Raw genomic sequence first — 12,177 nt, 5'->3', positions numbered from 1 at the left:
AGTGCACTGAATGATATAAAAGAACCAATGCATGCAGAACGATGCAGCGGGTAATTAGAAATATGGTTATGTACAACATATTGAAGAAAGAGTAAGATAAGTACCAGGTATAAATACGGAACAACAGAGCAGTGTTCACAAGTCACATTTATTTTAAGTGCTCTGATAATGTGGTTATATTAAGGATTTTTTTGCAAATAATAACACCTACAGTTATACATCTGAGAATAATACTAATCTTTGTGTTGTAACTATTATTTGAAAAGATGTTTCCCTGGGTTTTTTCAGTCTGTTGAAATTTATTTATTTTAATAATGTGAAATTATGTTGTATGTTTTTTCTTTCCACAGACAGCAATGGATCAACTTCATATGCACTTCACCCAAGCCATTCACAACACCGTGTTTCAAGTGGTTCTTGGTTATGTGGAACTATGTGCAGGAAACACAGACACAAAATTCCAAAAGCTGCAATATAAGGATCTCTGTACAGTATGTAGTGACTTAATTACTGTTCATATATCTCTCTTTTAGATTTTAAATTCCTATTTTCTTTATCTTGGCACCTGCTAGTTGAAAATGCTACTAAAATAAAAATAAATCTTTGCCAAAATTTTTTTTTCTCCCAAGTTGTTCTTTTCCTCATAGAGAAATTGGAGGACTCAGTCACACAAATGGTAAGGGTTACTGAGATTGGAGTGTGATTGCTTCTCAATCAACTCTTTACCATCTCATAGCTTCTTTTACCCTTCTCTCTCAGGCTCCAAATTATCTTCTATGATTGCATCTAGTAGGCTTCTAAGCAACCATCATTGCTGGTTTTCTGTACAGATTTTCAGCTAGTCTTTTCATGTGTATAAATGCTGCCTTTGTCAGCATCTGTAACTGGTTTTTTCTTTTTCTTCTTAGAGAAACTTAGGGCTTTAGGTGATATAACCCAACAGGTGAGAAGTGGACTGACTTGGGTTCTGTATTAGAAGTAGGTCCTGCTGATATAGAGTGTGAGGAAAAGAGAATGATGAATAATTGGGAGAATGGTGGTGCCATTTGCTTTTATGGGGAAGAGTGGGAAGGAACAGGACTTGGTGAAAAATCATGAGTTCTGTTTTGATATCTATTAAACATTTGAGTGGACTTGCTGAGGAGGCATTTGCATAGAAGCACCTAGAGTGATCAGGGCTGAGTTTGTAAATTTAGGAGTCATCAGCATCTACTTGTATTTAAAGCCCTGATACCGGATAAGAAGATTAAGGTGAAAATGTGTAAATAAAGAAGACTTGAGGTTCCTGGGCCTCATGACATTCAGGGACTAGATAGAGGGGTGAGACTAGAAGAATCTTAAAAAGAGCAACTAGCTGGGTAGGAGGAAAACTAGGAGATGGTACTGTCACTACAGCATGAAGAAGGAAGTGTTTCAAGAAGAATGGAACCTATGTCAGCTGCTGCTAGGTCTGAATATGGTGACATTACAGGATTGACCACTTGATTTAACAACGTGGAGGTCATTGTTTACTATGATCTCTTCCATTTTAGCCTAAGAATGCACTATTTCTCTGACTGGAGACATCCTTGAGTTTTCTCTAATGTCAACTCAGGAAATTATAACACTTCTAGTTAAGTAGGTATCTATTCTGTTTTGTAATTGTGTCCAGCAATTAGTGTAAAATTAAGTACATTTCAAGTAAGTAGATATCTATTCTGTTGTGTAATTGTGTCCAGGAATTAGTGTAAATTTAAGTAATCTTCATCCTGTAATGAATTTCTTTATCAAAAGTGCTGATTACATGTCTATTGGATACTAGAGAAGTTTTCTTACCTGAGCTACAATAAGTATTCTGGAAGAGTGTGATTATATATGATGTATTAAAGATTAAGTTAATAACGACAGTGGATGTATGTTAATATGGCAAAAAATTATTTTTAAACTAATTATATAAATCATGAGGATGTTTTACAGATTTAGTGATTATAAACTTTAAGTGTGATGTAATTGCTTAATGTGTCTTTAAATGTTCAGTTTTAAGTATAGTTATTTGGTAAATAATAATTTCGAATTGTTTTTATTATTTTTCTTATATATGTTCTTACTTTGATAGTATATATTTTAAATTACCCAATCACCTTTTTTATTCTAATAATTTTTATTAATTTTTTAATTCTAATATTGCTATCACTCATAGGTGGTAAAGCAATTTATTATGTTAGCAATTTTTTTCTGTTAAAGCAGAAAATAACTTTTAAAAATTAAACCAAACATTTTAAACAAATTAGATTTCTGTCCTTTCATCTTTTTAAATTTGGTTAAATCTGTTGTGTTTTATGTGTATATTTTGTACTTTCATTTATTGACCACTTTTATATGCTTTTTAAAAAGTCAGAGACATATATTGTGCTCGTGCTTCTTGAGAAATCCCCTCTGCACATTTACATAATAAAAAGCTGAAATGTAATACTTGACTTACATATTTTTATGAACAAAAATTTGTGCTCAAGGTGTTTACTATATCATTATGTTTTTTCTGAGTTTCTTTCACTTTAAAAAAAGCTGACTGTAGGCCAGGCATAGTGGCTCATGCCTGTAATCCCAGCATGAGGAGGCCAGGGATTTAAGACCAGCCTGGGCAACATGGCAAAACCCAGCCTCTACTAAAAATACAAAAAAAAAAAAAAAAAAAAAAAAAAAAATAGGTATAGTGGCGCATGCCTGTAATCCCGGCTACTGGGGAGGCTGAGGCAGGAGAATCACTTGAACCAGGAGGTGGAGGTTTCGGTGAGCTGAGATCACACCACTGCACTCCAGCCTGGGTAACACAGTGAGACTTGCACTTCAGCTTGGGTGACAGAGTGAGACTATCTCAAAAAAAAAAGCTGACTGTAAAATAATCTTTTGAAGTAGCTGTGTATATTTAAATTATCATATAAAAAATAGCTTATCTTTGGTAAATACTTGTTAAAATTATCCCCAAGAAACTTATGGTACTGTATTATAAAATTATCTACGTATGTATGATAGTAGGTAAGATACATGTATGTAAAATTAAATTAAGGAAACCAGTTATCAATATTCTGAAGCGAAGTCATAGAAAACACAATAGCAGGCACATAAATTATTATTCATCTAACACAGTTTTACATTTTTGGTTTTTAGTCAAGCTGTGCTAAAACATTAGTTAAAGTAGGTTTGAAGTGGTAAGAATAATATCAAATATTAGTGATGGCTTCATGGAGGAATTTATTTTTAAGAAAGGAGTTAATATAATAAGGTGAAGATTACGATGCATATTAAGGTAACTCATTTTCTTTGGCTGTTCTCAATAAAAAATTAAAGAAGTTTAGAAATCATCTCAGGCCTCCTAGAAGTTAACCCCAAGACTCCTAGTCAGTGCTGCTACTGGCAGATGTGAGTGCAGAAACCTCTTTGTAACCTGTTAATGTATTTCATAATATTGAATCATATTTGATGTTTAAATCAGGTAAGATTAGGAAGAAATTATTTCTTACCAGTTCTGTTTGTTTATTACTTAGTTTGATGAAAAGATGTTAACTTTTAGTAACTGAGTTCTGTAAAATATAGTGGTTACCTCAGGAGAGGAAAGATAGAGGGAACCCTTAGGAGCTGAATAAAGAAGCTGATGAAAGGAAATCTAGATATATTTTCCTAGTGAGAAAAAATACCAAGGCTCTGGCGTAACTCAGGCAAGAGAGATAATTTGTGAAAGAACCTTATATTAGAATGTAAGCTTCTTATTTTTCAATATGTGGCAGTGGGTGATCATTTTAGCCTCTGATCAAAAGTAACTGATGATAATTATGGGAGAGCAAATGTGACAGAGGAGCGTCAGGTAAGCAAGAAGCAGGAGAGTCCTCAAAAGATGTGCAGGGTGTTGACCGTGCCATGAAATGAGAAGAAAGAGTCTAGGCATTTTGGCAGTTTGTTTTCTCTGTCCACAGCAATATTTTGAAGGAAGTCTTTAATCGTAAATAGAGTTTTAAAATAACATTGAAAAATCAAGATGAATGGTACAGAGTAAAAGGGAGATTGAGTTCCTGTGAACAGGGAATAAAATTGTGCTTCCTTTAAATGGAAAGAGAGTAGAAATGAAAAGAGATAATCATCTGCTTGCTTTATTCATAGTATCATTTTGAACAATTCTTAGATATCAGCCTAAATGAGCAACAGTGAAATTAAACTAGATTTTCTTTTTAAATCTCTTTATAAAGAATTCTGGTACAAAATTAGTGTTCCATTTTTATTTACTCTGGTATAGAGAACCTCAAAGTTCTACAAGCCAGCAGCATCCTTTCCCAGTGAAATTTCCGCCATTTGTTTCCATTCACCATTGCTCTGAGTTTAAAAATTTAGTTGGTTTTGAGCTTTTTGAAATCATTTTGCAGTTGAATGTACTTTTTTTTCTTTACTAAACCATGTTTTTTGAAGGGTTTAATTACATGCATAGTTTTTATAGGTTATCTTTCAGTCTGTTTTCCCTGGTTTTCTTGAATGTATTGGTTTACTGTTTTTACACCAGCTGTTTCGGTTCTTTTTTTTTTTTTTAAATGGGTACATTATTTTGAAACCCAATGATTTCCAAATGAAAATTCAACATACTTCATTTCTGGAAGGGACAGTATAAAGGGTTCATACTAGTACTTTTATTTACTTAAAAAATTAAGCCTTGTTTGTGATTGCCTTTACATTTTGATGTACTCTACATATTTACATCAGTTTGCAGACAGATTTATAGAAAACATTTGGAAACTTTTAATTTAGCACTTTTGTAGAGAAACCTTTGTGGTTTATTTGAAAGTTTATGAAGTATTCATAAGGGTTTTTTTTTTTCCTTTTTAAAAATAACATTACTTTGGCAGACTGATGGGTTTTCCTGGGGAGCTTATTTCAAGATGCTAATTAGGGTGTTATTGATTAATTTTAGGATAATAGAGTTGGCTAGGCTGCCTGAAGTTTTCTTAACTGTTTTTAAAAGTGTTCCTTTCCAAATGATCTTAATGAGCTTTGAGTTCTGTTTTTATGATGAATTTCATAATGTAGTAAAAATATACACCATGGAAAAATATTCTCTCTCTCTCGCTCTCTCTCTCTCTCTCTCTCTATATATATATACACACACACACACACACACCCATATACACACACACATATATACATACACACATATACATTATTTGGGGGAAAATAAAATGTTTCTGTTAGAAAAAACTTTTGAAGTCATTTCATTATGTGTTTTCATAGTGTCTGGCACATTGGAGGTATTTCCTGAGTAATTAGATTGCTGTATTTGTCTCCAACTGGTGTAGTGTTAACACAATTATAGTCTGTTTAGGTTAAGTGAGAGGGAAAGAAAATCAACATTGAGCACCTTCTCTGAGCCGTGTACTTTATGTCAGTACAGGTGCTGTATAATAGTACATCATAGAAACACAAACTATAATACTGATCTAATGTTCCATTCTTATAGGCTTTTTAAGTTTCATTCTTAAATATCTTTAGTAAGATCCCTGTAGAAGATATAGTTTATTTCGTTATTAGTATAAAACCCCAAAGAGAAATTCTTCTTTTGATTGAAAACATGTTTCTCTTCCTAAATTGTCAGAATACTTTCTTTTGTGAGGAATTAATATTTTCTCTCATGGGATACTGTGAGAGTGTATTGACTCTTTTTACTATGAATGATAAGCTGCAGGAAGTTAATGCTAAAGTTAATGTTCATTTTTAGAATGCATTTTTTTTTGGGTTCTCTAAGAATTAACTGCTGCCTCCTTATCCCTTTTCTGTTTTCCAGCTTCTTAAACTGGTATGTTATTTATATGTCTTTATATTATTCACAGTCTTTATAGGGTTAGACATAATGTAAGTTATATAAATAGTGGCTAAAATTAAGCAATCATTACTAAACATTCTCTTAAAAATACGCATATTTTATACAACTAACGCATTAATTGTAGGAAAAGTTATATAAATAGTGGCTAAAATTAAGCAATCATTAATAAACATTCTCTTAAAAATATGCATATATACAACTAAAGCATTAATTGTAGGAAAAGACACAAGCAGAAACAAGAAAGTGAAAGTTGTGTGTGTCTGCGCGCAAAGCTGGTCTTTAATGTGTATATGAGCCTTACAGCTTTTAAAAGTAGCTGCACAAACTTTTATAACTTTTTTCCCACTTGTTACATTATAAACAATTTTTCCATTTCAGTAAATATGCTACTCGTATAATTTTTAATGACTAAATGGTATTTCAGTGTAAGAGATTCTGTGGATTAATTAACTGGTTTCCTGTTCTTAGATATTTATGTTAAGATATTTTATGTTAAGATATTTATGTTAATGATATTTTGTCATTATGAACAGCACTGTAGTAAATATTCTTAAAGCTAAATCTTTGCGTACATCTTTAATTGTTTCTTTAGGATAAATCACGAGAAATGACTTTGCATTGCCTTTCAAAGGCTTTACATTTTAAAGGCTTTTGGTTTTTGTTTCCTAAATTGCTCTATAAAGATGATATTTCAACTTACACTCTTGATCAGCAGCGTCTGCTTTTATCCCTTTCCCTAAGCACATGAAAGCTGATTATCTTTTATTGTATACCAAAATCGTCAGATGCCAGAAGGTAGCATATCAAAAATAATTTGTGTTGCATATCACTCAGGCATATTTGGGATGGTAAGGAAATTAAACATTTCATTGATTGTTGAGGTTAATTTGCTTGATGTGGTTGGTTAGGTGAGTAGACCTTTCTTGCTGAATGCTGCAAATTTGAATATTTGGTTGAAGAGAGAAACCTTTTCACTTCTAAGAATATTATCATTTACTTGGTTTGCTCAGGTCAGTTTCAGAATGAACTAAGAATTCAGCTGTCAGATTTATTCTTATCACATATATGGAGTGCCTAGCTAATTTTGTAGCATATAATTTTATGTACTGATTTCTAGATTTAAGTAGGTTTTGATAATTTTTAAAACTAAAACTTAATGACCAAAAGATAGGTAAGGAAAGTTTATTCATTTCTTCCTTTTTTTCCCTGCCATTTTCTCTCTGGATCATCAAAAATTGTGAAGAGTCTGAAATTTTATTCTACTTGCAAACTAATAAGCTAGCCTGTTACTATTTCATGGTTTCTGGTAGAAGACACAGACTTCATATTCTTAGCACTATAACTTGCTAAGTGTAAACCAGTTCCCTTGTCATTACTGAGGTTTTCTTACTCAGTCGTCAGTTCAGATCAGCAAGAACAAATAAGACTTTAAAGAGTTTATAATCTAGTTAAGGTCATATTAATTATATTCAGAGGTAGAGTAAGAAAAGGCCAAATGGCATAAAGTATCCAAGGGGTCAAAATATCTCTTTGAGATTTGTAAGGGAGGTAAAAATTGGATCTCAGATTTCAACGGGCACAACAAGAACAGTGTGTGTCCAGGAATGGAAAGGAAATATCATGAGCAATGGCATGAAAGTAGGAAAGCACAGGGCAGGTGAAAGGAACAGTAGATTGTCTGGCTTGGTTTAAGCGGATTTTTCAGTATCGTGGTTTGGTTGTTTCAGTGCACCCAGGGAATAATGAGTGCCTATGGAGCACATGCTTTGGGTAACCATTTATCTGGGTAGCCAGTGTTACTCTCTTGACTGGAAGTGGAGGGGTGTTCTGTTCACTTGAAACTGGTCCAGGTCTGGCAAGGCCTCTATATTTTTCTATCTAAGAACCCTTAACATTATCAATGTAATTTAGACTGCTGGGTGATATTTTTTGGGAGGGGGATTGGATTGGAGATTAAAAAAAAAAAGAGCCAACCTATCTTTATATGGTGGCACACAGCTGCCAGCAGAAAGAAAAAATAAATTTACTAGTAGGAAGCCATTTTTGGGCCACCTTGCCCAAGAGGAAATCATTTTTGAAACCTGCCAAACACCTGATTCTTTATTTGCTGGTGTTTTTATATTTAAATACTTTCTTTTTTTGTGATCTCAGACAGCATGGAGGTTATTAGTAGCATCTTATCACTTGAAACTTTGAAGATAATTATATGTTTTGATTATACATACTTTGCTTATTTTATAATAGTGAGCTATCTATTTGATTAAAGCCATTTAACAGCAATTAGAATAACCTGCAAACTAAAGAAGAACTTTTTATTTCACAATTTAACTGGTGCTAGTTACGTAATTCCAAGTTGGGATTATTAATATCATACCTACTACATGTCTTATGTGTATGTACATATTTAGCATTAATGATAAAGTGTCTGGTAGATGAGAGTGAATGTTTTTCTGCCCATTTATATTTGTTTTTTAAATCATGAATGAATCCAGTTTTGCTAAAAGCATATACATATTTTTGTTTACAGAGACTCATAGTTTTTAAAGCTTCAGAGGGACTCTAGGAGATTTGCTTTACCTCTTGGAATTTAGATACATGAATTGCTATGCAGGAGTCAGGATCAAGTAAGTCACAAAGTTGGGCTCCAAGCCCAAACATGTTTCATCTAGTTCAGTGTTCTTTTCACTATACAATACCACCTCTCTGGTTTCCAGTGGTTAGAATCTTAAGATAATCGTATTTCATAGAGCTAGGCCTCACAGAAGTAGTTAGATATTGGAGCGATCTTGTAACTCCTGGCCCAAACACTTCCGTAGGTCCAGAGTTACCCCCAGAGATGTTTTCAACTCCATGGGCCTAGTGCTGTTTTGACCAGCAGCATGTTTTCAGAAGCCACTCAGCAGGATTGTCCCCAGCGGCTTCTGATGATATGAGCTTGTAGTGCCAACAGCATTCATCTAAAGATATTGATAACCCTTTGTTGTTTTTTGAAATCCATCTATCACTGTGTGTGTTTTGGGTGGTGGAGACACTGGGAGTTTTGGATCTCTGTGAGAATGCCAAAACATCTGTTCCCTTTATGTTTGTTAGGATGTGATTAGAATGCTAAATCAAAACGTGGAACAAGAACAAAATGATTCATTACGGCCATCCCTAAGATTTTTCATGTTGATGTTCTGAAATAAAAAAGCATTACTTTGAAATTTTTGTAGGGATTTGGTGATAGAGATTTCTTATGGGTATTAAAGTAAATTATAGAATAAGAAGCAAAAGAGTAACTAGCAGCTCCCTCCCCGCCACCGCCCGTACTTACTGCTTTACTTTGCATTTAAATAACTTTCATAAGATGACATTCTTTCATTGTGTGCTTCAAACTTATAAAGGCTGCTTATATTCATTTCTGGATGTACACTGTTCTTTGAAAATGGCCTAAACTTACATTTTATAATCAAGACTGAGATGTTGCTGGTTTTGATAAGCTAGTTCCATCATTTTTATTTTAACCAGGTAGGTTGGTTGAGATGGTTAATAGTAGAAATGAAAGGTGCCAAGTGTTACTCTGAACTGACAGTGATAAGAGATGGGAAATCAGATTTGTGGATTTTGTGAAAGTGTTAATCAAGATTGGATTAAGGAGCAAATTTTGGTGTTTGAATTGTGAAGCATAGTGGAAATGTTGTGAGCTTCTTGCATGGGACATCTAGATTTGTTCATCTTCTCCAAATCCTTCCTTGTAGAATATTTTTTACCCTTTTGATCACCAAATTTATTAGATATGTATGTTGTCTTTGTTATAGAGTTTATGGATTTTTTAAAAATCAGGATGCTTAAAGTTTCCTTTTTGTGTGTGTTTTTTGGGATATTTCCCAAAGATTATATGCCTATTTTATCTTTTCCCCTCACTTCACAGCCTTTGCTAAATAAACTGATGCTACTGGCTTTTCAGTTGAAGAGTAGCATTGGAAAATAGCTTTAAAACACAGAGAAATATTTGGTAATTTCAATTTCTTATCTATTCTTAAAAAAATTTCAAGATAATGTTATTTAGCTCTTGGGGGTGTCTTTGTGAATATTTTCTAAATTGATTCAATCACGACTTTCATTGCTATTTTCCATATGTGATGTGAACATAGATCTTGGATTACAATACGGTGCTTCTCTGCTATGATGTTCCTAGTATGATGCCAAATGAGTCTCCCTTTAACCTGAACTGAGTTTCAATATTAGGTATTTAGTAATAAATGAATGACTTCAATCACAGATGAAACAGGAATCCAGATACCTCTAACATGTTTATGAAAGGTGAAACTGAGAACCAGAGTATTGTCTAAGGCATGTGACTGGTAACTTGTGGAACTAATGCCAGCTGGAATCCAGGGATTCCAATTCTTTATTTAGGTCTCTTTCCATTGTGCTCTGCAGATGTGAAGAATTGATATTAGGGTGGAACACTCAGGTTCCTCTTTTTAGCCTGCCTTTTATTTTTTGATTTCCTGTGTAATTATTTGCTTATTCTCTGGCTTCTTTGAATCTCTTTCGTTATGATTCATTCATGTCTTTGTAATAACATTCTCTAACTGAAATTTGGAGGTGATTTTTATAAAGTAATTAGACAATATTAGTTGCAAATGATTTTAGTTATATGCTGTTAAATGCAGGAGAAGCATTTGTCACTGTGAGAATTGACACCAGTTGTTTGCATGGCATAATGGAAAGGGTCCCAATTTTAAAATGAAATGACTATTAACTTATTGCCAGTATAACCTTCAGAGATTAACATAGCTGGGCTTAAATTTATCAAACACATTGTTTTTTAAAAAGTCAATCCCAACTCACCTTTTCTTCTTAAACTATTTATTGTTATGTATTTAATAAATTGTTTACATTTGTTTCTATTTTAGAATATAAACTTAGGCAAGAATCATCTGTTTGCTGGTGCTGCATATATCATAGTCTTAACGTTTGTACACGTGAATATATTTGAAGATAATACAATTTGGGTTCTTTTGGGAAATGTTTAGGTGTGTGCAGTGGTTTAGCTAGATCTCTGGATTATTTACACTTGAATCAGTTCAGTGAGAAGAAAGGCTTGCTATAACTTCACTATGTAACTTTAACTTTTTTTGAAAAAAAGATTCACATTAACATCTCTGTGTGTATTATCTTATCCAAACCTGTTAAATTTCAGCAAACCCTCAAGAGATAACATAATGAAGGACCTCCTTTTTTCCAAATAAATAGGCAAATAGTGTAGCTGGACAGTGGTTGGCTGGAGAATAGAAAATAGTAGGTCTATTTTTTAATTTTCTGGTTTGTTAAACTGTGAGAAGTATAATAGAAACAATTATTTGTACAGTCATAATTTTTCTTTGGGAAAAAATATAACTAACACTGCCTTTCTCTTATCTACCAGAAGGAACGTTGGGATATACTTAGATTAAATTTATTTGCATAATATATGAATTTATGCAAAGTTGGGCTAATAAAAGTTAGAAAAATTGACATGTAGAGGAGTACCTTTATTTAGGTTTATGGTTTCTGAGTTACAGCCCAGAACTTTTTGGGATTTTTGCTTTGCCTTGTCCTTGGAAAATGCTTTTAGCCTTTTCCTGATTCTGTGTATTGGTATTGGCTTTCATCATATATGTATGGTATAATAGTTATGTCAGGTGTAATTATGTGTTAAAAAGAAACCAAGTGTATTAGTCTGTTCTGACACTGCTAATAAAGTCATACCCAAGACTGGGTCATTTATAAAGGAAAGAGGTTTAATTGACTCACAGTTCCACATGTCTGGGGAGGCTTTACAATCATGGCAGTAGGCAAATGAGGAGCAAAGTCTCATCTTACATGGTGGTGGGCAAGAGGGCTTGGTCAGGGAATTCCACTTATAAGAACATCAGATCTCATGAGACTTATTTATTCTCACAAGAACAGTATGGGGGAAAACCACTCCCATGATTCAGTTATCTCTACCTGGCCCCGCTCTTGACACATGGGGATTATTACAATTCAAGGTGAGATTTGGGTGAGGACAGACACAGCCAAACCATATCACCAAAGAAAAACATTAAGACTGGCTCATTGTAAGGGTAGCTATTATAAAAGTAAATGTGAGAAATTACTCAAAATTGTTTTTCACAGCTGCAAAATTCTCTTTTGTATGCATGAATAAAGTTCTATGAATCTCCTATGTTTGGACACTTATATATATTTCAGTGATTTTCAATTACAAATAATCCTTTAATAAATAACATTGTGCATATGTATTTTCACATTGTTTGAGGTATACCTTCAGTTTAAATTCCTAGAAGTAGAATTGCTGGGTTTAAGAGAAA

General features: G+C 33.3%; 1 protein-coding gene across 2 annotated transcripts in view; it reads left to right on the top strand.

The window, feature by feature from the left end:
* The window catches only part of VPS50 (VPS50 subunit of EARP/GARPII complex), a 130,394-nt gene that overhangs the window by 45,343 nt on the left and 72,874 nt on the right, over positions 1–12,177 (top strand). For both annotated transcript variants that reach the window (XM_021674207.2, XM_021674208.2), the window contains exon 12: positions 351–491. In XM_021674207.2, coding sequence (XP_021529882.2) covers positions 351–491 — 141 coding nt within the window. The remainder of the gene's footprint in view (positions 1–350; positions 492–12,177) is intronic.

Source organism: Aotus nancymaae, unplaced genomic scaffold (genome assembly GCF_030222135.1).
Source record: "Aotus nancymaae isolate 86718 unplaced genomic scaffold, 86718_ANA_hifiasm-v0.15.2.pri h1tg000025l, whole genome shotgun sequence".
NCBI lineage: Eukaryota > Metazoa > Chordata > Mammalia > Primates > Aotidae > Aotus > Aotus nancymaae.
This window is presented reverse-complemented; position numbering and strand designations above follow the sequence as displayed.